We start from the raw sequence: 18,779 nt of genomic DNA on the forward strand, positions 1-18,779 counted from the left end.
CTCGTTCGTGTTGATCAGCCTTTAGTTTTTAGTGTTGTGTTTTTTGCACTATTGTTTGTCTGTTGATCTTTTTTTAGCCATGCCGTTGTGAGTTTATCTTCGACTTATGAGTTTAAATGTCAATCTCGTATATTTCTCCTCTATTTAAATCATTAATTTAACAATAATCAAGTTTCAAATAAGGAGTAATTACATTTAATGTTAATCTCATACCAATCACGTTTACAAAGAAGTTCTGATTAACAAACGAAGGTAAGTTCATGGCTTGTGATGAGTAGTTTATCCCTGAAAGTGTTGATCCGTGTACAAACACTGTTACAAATGTCTCTAATCAGTTGCGTAGGGTACACAGCAGGGCACTTTAATTTTGTTCTTGTTTAGACATATGATCTGGTAATAACTTCAAATCGAGGAGGTTATATAACCTCCTTGTTCAGATGAATGTATGTTTGACTTTCTAAGTTTTGTTACAAGTCCTGCACATGAAAACTTCCTCCCGGAAGGAACGGACGTTGCTGGTACTACTATAACACAACAGTAGTCTCATGAAATGTGAGGAGAAATCTTAAGATTACTAAAATTGTACTCGATTACTCGGCCTTCCGAGCTATAAACAAATCAATAAATCTACAATATTTTAAGTTTGTCTGCACCAACTTACAACAATCGTGTGGATCTATGACGATAACTAATGATGAAGATGATGTCACTAGTTAATGGTTAAAGCAAGTTTTTACACGACAGCGAATAGTTGGGCAGCACATCCAGATTATTTTGTGGTGTTTACAAAAAAGGTGTCAAATAAATGATAATAAGATTGAGCAAACCATAGCAGTTATAAATTAGTGGTTACATTTACCGAATCGAATAAACCGGATTCCTTTTTAATAGCTCCAGTCATTTTAGCCAGGTCACTTAAGCTAGTTGGTACTTTGGCTGAATCAAACATGATCGAGGCAACGCTGTCTGACGCGTATGAACTCTTGGAGGAGTTCATGGAATCCAATATACTAGCGGAGGAGTTCGGAGAACCATAAGCGTTCCTTGTAAGGCTATTTGATTTGTATATACTCGTTGTTGTGTTAGGTGAATTTGAAGAAGTATTGTCCGAATCAGATTCTGAATCTTGAATCGTCCTGGCAGTTTCTGACGAATGAGACAGATCATCATAGTCTGATATCATCTCCATTTGTCCATTGACGACGCATTTTCGCATATGCTTTTCTAGAGTTCTGGCAACTGAGAATGGCATGCTACAGAATTTGCAACGGTATACATCTTTTCCAATCCGACCATGCGTTCTCATATGCCTTGTTAATTTATTTGACCGTGCACATGAATAGCTGCAAAGTGCACACTTATAAGGTCTCGCTCCCGTATGTGAGCGTCTGTGAACGGTGAGATTGCTGCATTTTCTGAAAATCTTCCCACAATATTCGCAAGTGTCATTTCTTCTAGATTCCGTTCTAGGCAAAGGGGAACTATTAGCCGAAGACAGATTATCTACTGACTTTTGAGTGTTGTTACACTTCAGGGCACTCTCAACCGTAGACACGGGATTGAATCCACTGTTGTGATTAGGGTCGAAAGGGTATCCCGGTATGAGATGTGGATAAATCTCTGGTTGTGGATTAGCGTACGGCATTCTCCAAAGGGATTGTTGCAATGATGAAAACATATCGAAGTTGAACATAGGAGTAGGTGCTGCCTCATGAGGTTCGCTTTGTATATGTTTACCCTGTCTTTTTTCACAATTTGCTTGTTTATCAATGCAGTTGCTTTGGTTTGTTTCAGGTTCTGATTTGATATCTTCCTTACTGGATATGCTGCAATTTCTGCTGCCGTTGTCATTCTGTTCTTTACCAGACTCTGGATTCTCTTTTGAAAAGTTTTCTTCTATGGCTTGTTTCAAAGCATCTTTGTATGTCGGAATCCCTGTCAAACCTGTATTTTCCATCATTTCTTTGAGCAATGACGATTTGTCCTGATTTGAGTTAATTGCAAAACCACCATTTCGTGAATGAGTCGGTTCAAAAATTGGGATAAAAAGATCAGGTTTTTTTTTTAGATTGTTATTGGACAGTTTTCGACTTTCTTTTTCTTCCATCATCTCTGATTCATCAATCTCTTCTTCCTCCTCCTCCATTTCTTCCTCTTCTTCTGATTCATCCATATCTTTTTCCTCCTCCTCCATTTCTTCCTCTTCTTCTGATTCATCCATCTCTTCTTCCTCCTCCTCAATTTCTTCCTCTTCTTCCTCATCTTCGTCCTCGTCGTCCATGAACTTTTTACTTCCTTCAGGGGTGCTATCACCTGAACCATGATTGCCTCCGTCTGAAGAATTGGAGATCTGTGACATCATTGGTGATTTGTTCATGTGCGTTTTCATATGCCTTTTTAACTTACTCTGCTGAGTGCAGGCATGGGGACAGAGAGGACATTTGAACGGTTTCTCACTAGTGTGGGACCTTCGATGTACGATCAGATTGCTCTGGAATCGGAAAGATTTTTCGCAGAATTCACAAGATTTTAATTTGCTAAGTGGTGTCAAACTATCTAGACGCTGTGCCCTTTCAGGTTCCACTTGATGAGGAGATGACTGCTGTGGTGTGAGAGGTGAAAATAAAGTCGTTGTCGTTGTGCTGGCCTGCGAGAAAGGATGTGTGTGCTTCCGAATGGGCGAGGATGCAGAAGTTGTTCCAGTAATAATATCTCTTGATGCTAACTTTCGCAATCTTTGTGAATAAAACGATTCAATAGTTTTGTTGTCAAATCCCATAGGACAAGGCGTCCTGTCAACCAAATGAGGAAATGGTGGCGAGGGACCATCAAAATGTGGAAAATTAAGCAATCTGAGGTGACGAGGTTCGCTAGACATAAAATCTGGACCCGGTGGACGGTTGAATTGTAAACTCGGAAAAAGAGGAGGTCTATCAAATGGGAAGCGGAACATGAATGGATTCAGAGAATGGTGTGATGTAATGGTTGCGTCACCACTGCCGACTGAGCTTCCCGCTGATGGAGATGTTCTATGATGATCACGATGTATAGATAAATGTTGATAACGGATATCGTCGTGAATTTTATGGGGATGTGACAACTGTGGAGAACGTTTAGAATCATGAAGAGCTTTCATCACAGCACCAATAGTTCTGGTAACCGACAAAGATTCAATCAATGGTGTAGTGTGATATATTTTCTTTCCATGTTCTCGCTGAGCATTTTGCAGGAGGAAAGATTCATGAGTGGCTTTGTAGGGTTTGTATTCAAACTTCGTTGGCTCTGAAAAAAGAAATATGTTCAGTTAGACTTATAATTGAATGAATCAAAAAAGAAAATTCATTTAGCTAGCTTCTATTCAATACGTTTAGGGTTGATTCTACATCCCATAAGTTGAATGGTTGCGACAAAGCCATATCCCAGACCAAACGAGTAAATATCTAATTCAAGGCCATGATTCATTTAAGTTTTAAACAGACATTATTCCAAGAATTTTGAGAATGTGAATTTTCATTATTTGTTAAACTCATTAAGATTTTATCGTGTTTTTTTTTCGTTTTTTTTTCTATGTCAAATGGAATTTATAGCTATATATTAACTGATAAGTCTATCCTTTTATTGTCATTGACCAAATATCAATTGAATATTTTACAAATGTACAAATGAGTCATACGTTTTTAAATTGTGGTCCTGAAAACGATGCATTGTTAATAATGACCTTACTTGCACAAGGTAGAAAGAAATTCAATATTATTTATTTGATCAGCAGACTGGGCAAACAGTAGACCAAGCTTGATATTGTGGAAAAGTTTTTGATCGATTCAGATAGGTTTGTCGCGACGCTTGGTTAATACCTTTTATGTCATAGAGCAAATTGACCAGACATTATTAAATATGCATGGGAATCTTGAGGGAACAATTTTTTTTATACCTTGAATAGATGTATTTCAATTTACATTCAACCTGTCCCACTGAGTAACTACTTTAAACAAGGCTATCTCTCTATAGAATGTGGTAAAAAGTAAATATGATACCAAACTTAGAGCACAAAAAAAAGTAAAGAAATGGAGCATGTGTCCCCATGGACACAGATGATGCCCCCGCTTACATGCAACATTATAAATTCACATAACTCAAGAACGATAAAAGTGATGCTACCCGAATTTGTACTTGATCTGAGTTTTGTGGGAACAAGTATTGTGTATAGGTTTCATAATGTTAGGTTTGGGCAAACGTAAGTTACAGAACGGAAACTAAAAATTTTGCAATTTTTCGATTTATAAAGAGGCTTTTCTCCATAATGGTTAAAGTGACACTACCCGCATGCAACTTTATCTGTGTTTTGTGGAAATAAGCATTGTGTATAAGTTAGAGAACGGAAACTAACCCAAAAAAAATTCCCCGTATATAAAGGGGCGTAAGTCGAGATTGGTTAAAGTGACCCCACAAAATTCAAACTTGATCTGTATTTTATGAAAATAAGCTTTGTGTATAAGTTTGATAACTTTTGGTTGAACCTAACTTAAGATAAAAAACGGAAACTTTGCACTTTTTTTCCATTTATTAAGGGGTATAACTCTAGAAAGGTTTAAGTTACGCTATTAAAATTTAAAATTTGTCTGTATTTTGTGGTAATAAGCATTGTGTATAAGTTTTATAACATTTAGTAAAGGCAAACTTAAGATAGGGAACAGAAACTAAACATTTTGCAATTTTTTTCATTTATAAAGGGACATAACTCTAGAACGGTTTAAGAGACACCACCAAAATTCAAAATTGATCTGTGTTATGTGGTTATAAGCATTTTGTTTAAGATTCATAACATTTGAATGAGGCAAACTTAAGTAAGAGAACGGAAACTATTTTTTTGTAATTTTTCCATTTATAAAGGAGCATAACTCTAGAACGGTTTAAATTACTCCACCAAAATTCAAACTTGATCTGTGCTTTGTGGTAATAAGCATTGTGCATAAGTTCCATAGGTTGAGGTAAACTAAAAGATAACGGAAACCAACTTTGGGACGTACGTTCGAACAGACGGACAAAGGTAAAACTTAATGCCCCCTCCGCTACGGTGGGAGCATAAAAATCAAAACAACTCTATCGACAACAGAGATAAAAAATCAACATGGGATTTGGAAAGAAGTACTTTATTACAGTTCAAAGTAGACTAAATTTCGATGCGTTATACCCACCCTTAAATTACCTTAAAAACACAAGTCACAGTACTTTAGTATTGTCATATTGTTCGTCCACAAGACTTGTTATTTACTACATTGCAAAAAAAGTTTAAGTCATCAAAAATCCGTTAGATTTACTTTGAAAGACAATTTGTCAGACTTAACAGGTTCTTTGAAAGGCAACTAGTAAAAAGGTGAAGTATTCATTGTCCAATTGATGGTCAGATTGTCAAAAAAAGAATTGGTGTGTTTGTGTATACCCTTTATGAATCTCAAATAAAAACGTGTGTCAAACAACTAGAAGCAAGACATGTGTAACAGGAATATATTCAGAAGAGTTAGAGAAGAAAGAGAAGAGAAGAAATATGTTAGATTTCATGCAGACTACATAATATTCATCCGAATCAATCCATGACCTTAAAAGACATATCAGTTGATCTGTATATAATAAGATGATTCGCTGAGCGCAGCTGGATACGACCAAAGAAGTCCAACCCTAAACAGTTTTAACAAAATGGACACAATATGCAAGCTTGATACAGGTCTGATTTTGGATTGTAATGCAAAAATATTTGACACAGCATAGGTTTCTGAAACATAATTAATGTAGTCAAAGAACTTACAATTGGTTACATTTGGGCAATACACTGTGCTGTAACGCATTACCAAGTAAATCTGTTTTTAGACTTTATGCAAAGAATTAGCAAAATAAATTGTTCTACCTCAATTTTCCAAATCTTGAGGAAAAACATCCCCCCCCCCCCCAAAAGAGAAGATTTTTTTACCCCTTGCCTTTACCAACAAAATTATATTTGTAGAACTTCTTTATAATTTTTAAATCTGGAGGAAAAAGTTGCCCCGCTAAAAAGAAGCATATTTTGACATATACCCCCATCTCTTTCCAAAAAATAATTTCATTTTTGTAAAATGCGAGCATACTAGTAAGTCATTGTCTGAAAACAAGAAATGTGCTTGTTTTGGGCCTTTTTTGGGGACCGTAATTCCTACACGGTTGTGACCATCATCCCCCAAAAAAATTCTCAACCTTTCTTTTGTGGTATTGAACCTTTTGATAAAATTTCATAGAGATCAAAACACTTAAACTTAAGTTATTGTCCGGAAACCAAATGTCTTCAGACGCCGAATACCACGTGATAGCAATATACGACATTAAAATGTATTTGCGGTCGTATAAAAAGATTGGTATAGAAAGATTTTAACATATACATGAATAACACTAGTCAAATCAATACATTATAATGTGTTTATGGATATAACATTACGGAAGAAACCAAATAAAGTGTTTGGTTTTCTTTTATCCAAACAGATATAAATATCGAAATTCAATCAAAATTCGACAAATTGCCTATTCAGTTTCAGGTAATTTGTAGAAAAAGACTGTCATTGAGATTTGACCCAAAAAAAATACCATAAAGCACTAAAAGAAACAAACTAGCGAGGTGCTATGAGGAGAAAAATGGCGAGATAAAATATTTCCACAAAATGATGTTGTTGTTTGACATATCATCTACCATTTATCAACAAATTAAATAGAAACACAAATGAATGCTATCGTGAAAATGCATATAAATATAACATATAAAACAGTTCATGAAAGTTTCCACATTGAAATGGTCTTCACCATTGAGAATCAAAAACAATGTGTTCTAAGATCAGTAGAATCAAAGCAAACAAATATTGCTGGTATATTGTCAAAGCTGTCATATAATGTATTTAATCGAAGAACTTGAATATATAAATATCATACAAACATACATTCCCCCCATACATGTTGCATTTCAGTAAATATAGACAATAAATAAGGGACGAAAGATACCAGAGAGAGAGTCAAACTCATAGATAGAAAATAAACTGACAACGCCATGGCTAAAAATAAAAAGACAAACGGACAAATAATAGTACAGAAGACACACCATAGAAAACTAAACACTAAGCAACACGAACCCCACCAAAAACTGGGGGTGATCCCAGATGCTTCGGGAGGGTGAGCTTATCCTACTCCACATGTGGCACCCGTTGTGTTGCTTATTTTATTACAAATCTGGTAAGGTCTAATTCGGTATGTCACTTTCGTGAAAAGGTAAGGGTATTGTAGTTACGGCATAAGGAACATATCCGATATCATCTGTGAAACGGTTATTCCATAACGGTCAACCAACTCGTGGTGGCGTCCGTAAAATTTACGAAGGGATGATTTCAACTTCACCATTTAGAACTCTTGATTTAATAGCTTCCTTGTGAGTATCAATCCTCTATCAAGAAAATCATGATAGGAAATACAAGCCCGTGATTATCGTATCAATTGGGAGATATATACTCCGTATGCAAGCCTACTGGAATGTTGCTACATAGAAATGGAAGGTTAACAATTGGAAAGCTGAAATCATCTCTCTTGTCGTAAAGTTTTGTTTTCAACCGACCCTCATTGTCAATTTCTAGATGTAATTCAAGATATGAGGCAGAGTTAGCTGTATCTGCAGTATTCTTTATCTCTATTTCGATGGGATAGATTCGTTCAACATAGTCACCAAATTTTGTATTATTTAGTGAGAGAACATAATCAATATAGCGGAACGTAAAGTTAAAGGATATTGATAACTTCTTATCTTTCTTTCTAAGAAGTTCCTGTATGAAGTCAGCCTCATAATAATAAAGAAACAAATCGGCAAGAAGAGGGGCTCCCATTGGAATTCCGACAGTCTGTTGAAAAACACGCCCGCCAAACGTTACACATATGTTGTCAATCAAGAAATCAAGCATCTCGATAATGTCAGTTTCAGAGAATTTTGTGTTTGAATCAGAGGGATTCTTTACAAATTAGAATTTATCCCTCCCCAAGACAAGATTCTTGTATCTACGTATCTAACATGTCTAAATTTCACATAGGAACTACTTTTACGGCTAAAACGGTACCACTTTTACTATAAAGTTTCAAAAACAAAAGTATATCCTAGAATGGAAAGCTCATATGCACTTCTATTGCCGATTTGATAACGGGGTCCAAAAATCAAAAATCTAAGTTATCATTGAACTAGTATATATTTGTTTAGGGGCCAGCTGAAGGACGTTTCCGGGTGCGGGAATTTCTCGCTACATTGAAGACCTGTTGGTGGCCTTCTGCTGTTGTTTTTTTCTATGGTCGGGTTGTTGTCTCTTTGGCACATTCCCCATTTCCATTCTCAATTTTACATTGTTAGATTTAGCATATCAAAGAACCATATGTATTCAATTTTTCGTTCAATTCAAACTGAATTTAATTTTGAACCCCAATTTGAACCAACTTGAAATTTGGGCCAATAATCAAATATCTAAATGCATGTTTAGATTCAGCATATCAAAGAACCCCAAAAATTCATTTTTTGTTAAAATCAAACTAAGTTAAATTTTGGACCCTTTGGACCTTAATGTAGACCAATTTGAAAAAAGTACCCAAAATTAAAAATCTAAAAACACAGTTAGATTCGGCATATTTAAGAACCCCAATAATTCATTTTTTTATGAAATCAAACAAAGTTTAATTTTGGACCCTTTTGACCTCAATGTAGACCAATTTGATAATAGGTCCAATAATAACGAAATCTTAATAAATGGTTAGATTCAGCATATCAAAGAACCCCACTTATTCAATTTTTGTTGAAATCAAAGTTTAATTTTGGACGCTTTGAACCTCAATGTGGAATAATTTAAAAACGGGGCCCAAAATCCAATAACTTAATACACTATTAGAGGAAGCATTTCAAAGAACCCCAAGAATTCAAGAATAAAACCCCATTGAAATTGATCAAGAAATAAGCAATTTATACATAGTATTAGAAAAGTTTTGTTTTTGCCCTTTTTGGCCCCTAATTCCTAACCGGTTTGGCCCATAACTCCAAAAATCAATCCCAACTTTCCTTTCTTGCTATGGAACCCTGTGGTACAATTTTAGAAAGATCCATACACTAACATTAAAGTTATTGTCTGCAAAATACAAAAATGCTTATTTGGGCCCCTTTTTTGGCCCCTTATTCCTTAACAGTTAAGACCATAACCCCCAAAATCAATCCCAACCTTCCCTTAGTGGTTATAAACCTTGTGTTTAAATGTTATTGATTTCTATTTACTAATACTAAAGTCATTATCCGGAAACCATCCGACTTCGAACGACGCTGACAACGTGATACCAATATACGACAAAAAAAATGTTTGCAGTCGTATAAAAATGTTTCTCTCTAAATATCATAGATTTCATGATGATAGGCAAAAATGAATAATATGTTAAAATTTGTCATATATGGGCAATTACTCCTATGAAAATTTGTCTAACAGTTTTAACATATATTGAAAATTGGTAGATCTCCTTAATCTGACAATTTTGCGTCTTTCAGATTTTCTAACTACCAAATCAAGGGAAGCAACCCAACAACGGGTTGTCTGATGCCTCTGCAAATGTCAGGACAGTTAGATCTTTACTTGATAAAAATATTTACCATATCTAAGTGCCTTAGTTACAGAGATATAAGACAAAAACTGCATTTGACACAATGCTCTATTTTTAGCTATGGCGATCATCTTGGTTGTTGGGCGGGGTCATCGAATATATTTTTAAACTATATACCCTAAGAATGATTTGGGTCAAGTTTACAATTGTTTGGCCTAGTAGTTTCAGAGACGAAGACTTTTGTAAAAGTTAACGGACGACGACGGCCGACGGACGGCAAGAAATGAGAAACGCTCACTCACGAGACCCTTTTGAGCAAGGTGAGCTAAAAAGGCATATAGACAAAGAACATACGCAAAATTGAAACACTAGAATACAAAAAATTACAAAAGCACAACAAAACAATAAGAGGAAAAAAAAGGCAGACAAATTTTTTAACAATCTAAGAAAAAAATGCCCCGCTGGTCGCAGCTTGATACAACCTTAGAGGTCTTACCCTGAACAATTTGGGCAAGTAAGGGCACACTATTTCAGCCTAATACACTTCAGAATTTGGATTGTGATTGAAAATTTGACGCAACATAGGTTTGTGACACAAAATAAATGTGGTAAAAAAAGTTAAAAAATTAAAATCGAACACTTATCTATTATGGTCCAATATCTTAAATCTAAATACATAGTTAGAAACAGCATATCCCCCTTAAAATCGATTTTGATGAATTCAAATAAAACTTTATTCCATGCCATTTTGAACCTCATTGTGGACCAACTTGAAAACTTGGCCCAAATCAAAAATCAAAATACATGCTAAGAATCTTCATTTCAAAGAACCCCATATATATTCAATTTATGTTGAAATCAAATAAAGTTTAATTTTCCCCCGATTTTGACCAACTTGAAAACTGGGCCCAAAATCAAAAATCTAAATACATGTTTATTAAAAGACAATTTAAGCTTAGATTTAAGGAAGTTCTCTTCATCAAATAATATATTTAAATATAGCCTCCAGAAAATAAGTTTATACAGAATAACAAACAAGTTGAAGGCCGTACGGTGACCTATAGTTGTTAATTTCTGTGTTATTTTGGTCTCTTGTGGAGAGTTGTCTCATTGACAATCATACCACATCTTCTTTTTTATATTAATACTAAATTCTTCAAACAATTTACCAACAATATATGGGGAATGTGTTCATGAAACACGTTTGACGTTCCCACTTGCATATAAAATATTAAGTGCAATAACTCTAGAACTGTAGCAATGGCGCTACCCAAAAGTGTACTTGATCAGAGATATGTAGTTTTAAGCATTATGTATAAGTTTTATAACATTTAGTAAAGGCAAACTTAAGTTAGAGTACAGAAAAGAAAAATTCAGCCATTTTTACATTTGTAAAGAGGCATTACTCTAGAACTGTAAAAGTGACACTACCTAATTTCAAATCTGCTTTGTGTTTTATGGTAATAAGCATTGTGTATAAGTTTCATGACATTTAGTTGAGGCAAACTAAGGTTAGATAAAGGGAACTAAAAATGCAGCAACTTTTCAATTTGTAAAGGAGCATAACTCTTGAACGGGTAAATGTGACGCCACCAAAATTCACACTTGATCTGTGTATTTAAGTAATTAGCATTGTGTATAAATTCATACCATTTTGTTGAGACATATTAAAGTTGGAGAACGGATTTGTTTTCCATTTGAAATGGAGCATAACTCTAGAACGGGTAAAGTGACACCACCAAAATCCAATCTTGCTTAAATAATGGAAAATTGGACATTTACCAACAGACCAGTTATGGTCCAAGATCCTAAATCTAAATATATGGTTGTAATCCGCACATCAAAGTATCCAAAGGATTCAATTTTTGAAGAAGAAATCCACCAAAGTTTAATTTGAATACTTTGAACAGCAATGTGAAACAATTTGATCAGAGGACTAAAAAAAAAAATGAATACCCGTTTAAATGCAGCATATCAAAGAACCCCATATATACAATTTTTGTTTAAATCTAACAAAGATTAATTTGGACCTGAACTTCAACACCCGAAATTCTAAAACACTGTTGGATTGGAAATATAAAAAGAAAAAATAATAATAATTTTGATGAAATTATACAAAGTACAATTTTAGACCTCAATTCGGACCAACTTGAATATAGTTCCGAAAATCAATAATCAAATCACACGCTATTTTGTGATTTTACTTTTTAGTTATAGCTTATCAAAAAATCCCAAGAATTTTTAATTTAAATAAAAAAAGTGTTATTTTGGACGCTAAGACCTTAACGTGAACTAATTTGAAGACAAACTTCAAAATTAAAAAATATAAATACATGGTCCGAATCCGCATATCCATATTTATCGCGGAACACCATTAAACTAGTTTTTAAAGAAATCAAATAAAGTTGAATTATGGACCCCAATTTGGTCTAATTTTTGAAACCAAGCCCAAAATTTAAAATCTAAAACACTGTTGGATCTCATGAAAACACCAATAATACAATTTCTAATAAAATCAAACGAAGTCCAATTGATGACCCCAAATTCATGAATTTGGACCATCTTGAATATTGTTCCAAAAATCAAAAATCAAAATAGACATAGCATGTGAAATAACACCCAGAAATTCTTTTTTAATGAAAAAAGTTGAATGTTTGACACTTTGGACCTTAATGTAGAGCAATTTGAAGACAGGCCTCAAAACTAAAAAAAATCTGAATACATGATTGGATTCAGCATGTAAAACACCAACTTTTTTTAAAGAAATCAAATAAAATTTGTTGACCCAAATGTGGAGCAACAAAATCAAACCAGATGCTCCGCAGGGCGCAGCTTTATACGACCACAGAGGTTGAACCCTGAACGGTTGGGGCAAGTATGGGCACAACATTCAAGCTGGATTCAGCTCTAAATTTGGATTGTGTTTAAATAGTTGACACAGCATAGGTTTCTGACACAGAATGAATGTGGTCTAATGAACTTAATTTTTTTTGCCTTTGAGCAATTCACTATGCTGTTGAATATTAATCCTCTCAAAAAAATGTTTGAAGAAATTTTCTTTTTATTTATGAAATCTGAAATGAAAAAAATTGACCCCCCAATTTTTTTTTCACATCCCCCTTTCCCTTATTCCAAAACTGATCTCAATTCAAATTTCTAATGGAGTTTGCAACAATAACTACTCATTTAAATACACCATAAAATATTAAAATGTAAAAAAGTGCTTGTCATCACTGAATGGTAAAGATTGTTTTAATTTATCAGTTGGTAGTAAAAGTGAATATACATTGTATATTGTATAAAACAATGATTTAAGTTGATTTAACTACTATTCTGGACAAAGAAAGATAACTCCAATTGAAAATTTCTTGCTGTGCAATTAGATATTTCTTGCTATTGCGCAATGCTGTGCAATTGAAAATACTTGCTATTGCACAATACTGTGCAATTGAAGATTTCTTGCTATTGCGCAATACTGTGTAATTGAAAATTTCTTGCTATTGCACAATACTTTGCAATTGAAGATTTCTTGCTATTGCTGATTACTGTGCAATTGAAAATTTCTTGCTATTGCACAATACTTAATATAATAATTTTGGATCCCGATGTGGACCAACTTGAAAACTGGGCCAATAATAAAAAAACTAAGTACATGTTTAGATTCAGCATATAAAAAAAGCCCAAGAATTCAATTTTTGTTAATATCAAACTTAGTTTAATTTTGGACCCTTTGCACCTTAATGTAGACCAATTTGAAAACGGGACCAAAAATTAAGAATCTACATACACAGTTAAATTTGGCATATCAAAGAACCCCAATCATTCAATTTTGGATGAAATCAAACAAAGTTCAATTTTGGACCCCGATCTGGACAAACTTGAAAACTGGGCAAATAATAAAAAATCTAGGTACATTTTTAGATTCAGTATATCAAAGAACCCCAAGGATTCAATTTTTGTTAAAATCAAATTTAGTTAAATTTTGGACCCTTTGGACCTTAATGTAGACCAATTTGAAAACGGGACAAAAAATTAAGAATCTACATACACAGTTAGATTCGGCATATCAAAGAACCCCAATTATTCTTTTTTGGATGAAATCAAACAAAGTTTAATTTTGGACCCCGATTTGGACCAACTTGAAAACTGGGCAAATAATCAAAAATCTAAGTACATTTTTAGATTCAGCATATCAAAGAACCCCAAGGATTCAATTTTTGTTAAAATCAAGTAAGTTTAATTTTCGACCCTTTGGATCTTAATGTAGACCAATTTGAAAACGGGACCAAAAATTAAGAATCTAAATACACGGTTAGATTCGGTATATCAAAGAACCCCAATAGTTAAATTTTTGATGAAATCAAACAAAGTTTAATTTTGGACCCTTTTGGCCCCTAATTCGTTGGGACCAAAACTCCCAAAATCAATCCAAACCTTCCTTTTGTGGTCATAAACCTTGTGTTTAAATTTCATAGATTTCTATTAACTTATTCAAAAGTTATTGTGCAAAACCAAGAAAAATGCTTATTTTGGGACCTGTTTTTGGCCCCTAATTCCTACACTGTTGGGACTTAAACTTCTAAAATCAATCTCAACCTTCCTTTTGTGGTCATAGACCGTATGTTAAAATTTCATAGATTTCTGTTTACTTATACGAAAGTTATTGTGCGAAAACCAAGAAAAATGCTTATTTGGGCCCTTTTTGGCCCCTAATTCCTAAACTGTTGGGACCAAAACTCCCAAAATCAATCCCAATCTTCCTTTTATGGTCATCAACCTTGTGTTTAAATTTCATAGATTTCTATTTACTTTTACTAAAGTTAGAGTGCAAAAACCAATGTCTTCGGACGACGACGACGATGACGCAGACGACGACGACGAGGCAGACGACGACGACGACGCAGACGACGACGCCAACGTGATACCAATATACGACCAAATATTAAATTTTTGCGTTCGTATAAAAAACACTAAGTTTTTTGATAAAAAAAAAGTTGAACTTTTGACTCTTTGGACCTTTAATAATGTGGAACCATGTGAAGACAGGCCTCAATATTATAAAAATCTGTATACATGATACCTTGATTCAGCATATCAAGGAACACAAATATTTTTTTTAAAAGAAATCAAACAAACTTTAATTATGGACTCTTTGGGTCTTAATATGGATAAATCAAAAACAGAAACTAAAATTAATATTCAACGTTTGAATTAAACCAAGGCATGGGGTAATCCAAATTTGTAATTGTAATGCATGGTAATTTTCCAAGTAATTGCATGTAATGTGTATTGCATCATTTTTTGCATTACATGTAATTGTAATATAATGCATTACATTAGCAAAAAGTTGTGTAATTTCATGCATTACATTGCATCACATGGTATTTCTCTTTCACATATTGTTGGAGATTTACTTAAAGCAGAAGTTAAGATTTCATGATTAACTAAGAACAAACTCATTTGAACGTTGAATTTCTATTTTCTATTTATTTTTTTATTTTTTAAGAATCACTACTTAAAATGAATAATACAACACTGTATCTCAGATTGATTTCTTTTTTTCCTATTTTCTCTTATTTTCTACATTTTCATACATTTTCCTACACAAAAAAAAATAATATTTAAAAAGCAAAAGCCATTACTGTTGTCAAAAAATCAAAGAATACCTAATCATGATTAAATAAAAGACAGTTGAACATTGTTATAAAACACTAATTAGTTTGTTTAACAATCAATAGTTGAGCCATTGTTACAATAGGTCATTAATTAATCTAAGCCTCTATGTTTATTATATAATTAGGAAAGACAGTTTCAGTAAACATGTTGATTGGAATTGAATTTTTTTTTTTTATAAAAGTTAATATGAAAAAAAATAATATGTAATAGCTGTATTGAATAGACTTTTTACATGTATACTTAAATTCAGTACAAGGAACAATTACTGCATATGGTAGAATATTTTGTGACTTCATGTTGTTTTTCAAAATGTTTGATTTTTCTATTCACTTAATCATGTTAATAATAAATTTACAAAGTAATGTGTAATTCAATGCATTACTTTACAAATTAATTGTTATTTAATGCATTACTTTGATAAATGAATGTAATTGTAATTGTAATATAATGCATGGTTTTGTCAAAGTAATTGTTATATAATGCATTACATTTCAATGTAATTCGCCCCATGCCTGATTAAACCCCGTTTGAATTGCATAGGAAGTAAGCAATTTTTAAGTAAACCATTAGAGTCATAATCCCTAAAATTAATCCAAACCTGTGTGAATTTATGGTATAACACCTTGTTGCACATTTAAATAGCAATAAATAGACACATACGCAAGCTATTGTCCAGAAATCTTAAAATAGTTTTTGCTCCTTATTGACCCCCATCATTTAACGGTTTGGACCATGACCACCAAAATCAATCCAAGTTTTCCTTTTGAAGTAGTATTTTTTCAGAATAGAGATCTATACTCTTATTCTCAAATTAGTGTTCTGAAACAAAGAAAACTTGATACTTGTTTTTTGCCCCTTGTTGAACCCTGAGTACTAAAAAGCTACGACAAAATTTTCCAAAATAAATCCCAACATTCCTATTACGGTATTGAACCATGTGCAAAAATTTCATAGAGATCAATTATCTTATACTTATACGTTTTCTCTCTACGAACCAAAATATATACATATATATATATATATTCTACCACTGCATCGAGTGTGATACAATATTTATCCACTCGAGACAGTTAAATTTTCAAATTTAAAACGCGAGGCTCGCCGAGCGTTTTAAATATTTAAAATTTAACTGTCGAGATTTGGTGGTAGAATCTGTTTCTCTAATGATTTTCAAACAATATGCAGGCAAATCTATTCCTTCTATTCGAATGATGTGCAAAAAGATGTGTTCTTTCTATGTGACGTCATCAGGCATGGTCGCCTTTTTTCATGCCGTCACAATAGGAAATTCAGAGGAGAGCAAGAAATTTCGACGTCATAATCGGATTTTAACCAATGAAGAACTGAGACCAAACGAACCACACGTTGATTACATTTTTTAAAACAATGGGTGCAGAAAGGGATAAATTGACGAAGAATTAGAGAAACATATATAAACTATTCGGTCAAGTTCAATTTTGTTCAGACTTATACAGACATTCAGAACGGTTCAGACCTTTCTTACTTACTTACTGCCCGGTATACCATCGGCATGTAGGGCAGCAACAAAGGTTCTCCATGTCTGTCTGTCTTTGGTCATCTTTTCTACTGTTCCCCATGTATTATTCATGGTCTTCAGTTCTCCTTCTACAGTACGTCTCCATGTGTTTTTTTTGTCTACCTCGCTTACGCCTTCCTTCTGGAGTCCAATGTAGAGCTGTTCTAGTGATGGAATTTCTATCTCTTCTGATGACATGCCCAATCCATTTCCAACGCCTTCTCATTAATATTGTAACCATGTTATCTTGATGACACTGTCTTAAATGGTCTTCATTAGATATTTTGTTTGGCCAGAAAATACGTAGGATTCTTCTAAAGCTTTTGGTATGGAAAATTGACAGTTTGTTTAGATCTAATTTTGTCATCCTCCAGCATTCAGATCCGTATAGCAGACTAGATAGAACACAACTCCTGTACAGTTTAAGTTTGGTCTTCTTACTGTACTTTGATGATTTCCATACATTGTTTAATGATCTGAAAATATTTCTGGCTTTGTTTAATCTGTTCATAATGTCACTTCCTGCACTTCCATCGTTTCTTATTGTACTTCCTTGGTATGTAAATGTTTCTGTGATGGGAAGAACTTTTCCATCTACTAGGATAGGAGCTGGGTTATTGATGTTAAGGGTCATGACTTCTGTTTTCGTTTGGCTGATTTTAAGTCCAACTTGACTGGCAAAAGTATTAAGGCGGTTTGTCTACTCTTGTATATGGTGGTGGGTATGAGATAAAAGAGCAAGATCATCAGCAAAATCAAGATCTTCTAATGTTGCTGAAAGGTTTCATCTTATTCCTCTTGGAGCATCTTCTGTTGTTTTTCTCATCACCCAGTCAATGACAACATTGAAAAGAAGAGCAGACATCACACGTCCTTGCCTAACTCCTGTTTTTACCTCAAACCAGATGTTGCTATGCCCTACACTGCAAGTGAAATTGTTGTAAAAACTTTTGATAAGTTCAATTATATCTTTTGGAATTCCATATGCTCTTAGTATTCGCCTCAAGGTCTTACTGTTGATACTGTCAAAAGCTTTCTGGCAATCCACAAAGTTGATGTAAAGCTGCCTTTGCCATTCTGTACATTGTTCGATAATGTTGCGTAAAGCAAAAATTTGATCGATGCACCCTCTACCTTTACGGAATCCTGCTTGCTCCTCTCTTAGTTGTTTATCAACTGCATCTGTTATTCTTTGGATACTAATTTTGGCCATGATTTTACTTGGAATTGACAGAAGGGTTATACCTCGCCAATTGTTGCAGTCACTTAGAGCTCCCTTCTTGTCTAGCTTTATAACTATGCCTTTAATCCAATCGTCTGGTATTATTTTTCCTTCCCATATTGATGTAAATAATGATTGAAGAATTTCAGCTGCGAGTTCTGGGTCGACTTTGAAAAGTTCTGCATTCAGATTGTCATGACCCGGTGATTTTCCATTTTTTAAAGATTTTATTACTTTTATTATTTCCTGTCTGTCTGGAAGGTTGATATTAATTTCTAAGTCTTGAACTGCCTCAATTACTATCACTTCGTCATCTGGCGGTGGCCGGTTAAGTACTTTCTTAAAGTGTTCCGCCCATCTGGCTTTTTGTTCGTCTTCTGTTGTCAATAGCCTTCCATTTATGTCTTTTATATGGACATCATTATTGTTACGAAATTTGCCACAGATTTCTCTTGTGATCTTGTAGATTTGTTCCTGTTCACCCTTTTCTGCTGCTTCTTCTGCTTGTTAAGCAAGGTCTTCCATGTAAGCTCTTTTGTCTGCTCTAGCCATTTGCTTAACATTTTTGTCTAGTACTCTGTAGCTTGCTTTGTGTCTTTCTTGTAATCGTTCAGAATTTGTGTCTAGAATCTTCTTATTCATGTGACGTTTGCTAGTTGTTTCGTATACTGTTCTTATTTGATCCCATTTTGAGTTGACTTGTGTTGTTTCTGCTGGGATCAT

General features: G+C 33.9%; 1 protein-coding gene across 1 annotated transcript; it reads right to left on the reverse strand.

Annotated features, from left to right (window-relative positions):
* Positions 1 to 590: 590 nt before the first annotated feature.
* LOC139515030 (B-cell lymphoma/leukemia 11A-like) lies at positions 591 to 17,468 on the reverse strand. The gene is made up of 3 exons (XM_071304589.1): positions 17,276 to 17,468; positions 16,810 to 17,052; positions 591 to 3,282 (listed from the first exon to the last, which is right to left on the reverse strand). Exons 1-3 carry the CDS (start codon positions 17,466 to 17,468, stop codon positions 836 to 838), a joined length of 2,883 nt encoding a protein of 960 aa, XP_071160690.1. The 3' UTR covers positions 591 to 835.
* Between the last annotated feature and the right edge of the window lie 1,311 nt (positions 17,469 to 18,779).

Source organism: Mytilus edulis, chromosome 3 (assembly GCF_963676685.1).
Source record: "Mytilus edulis chromosome 3, xbMytEdul2.2, whole genome shotgun sequence".
Classification (NCBI taxonomy): domain Eukaryota; kingdom Metazoa; phylum Mollusca; class Bivalvia; order Mytilida; family Mytilidae; genus Mytilus; species Mytilus edulis.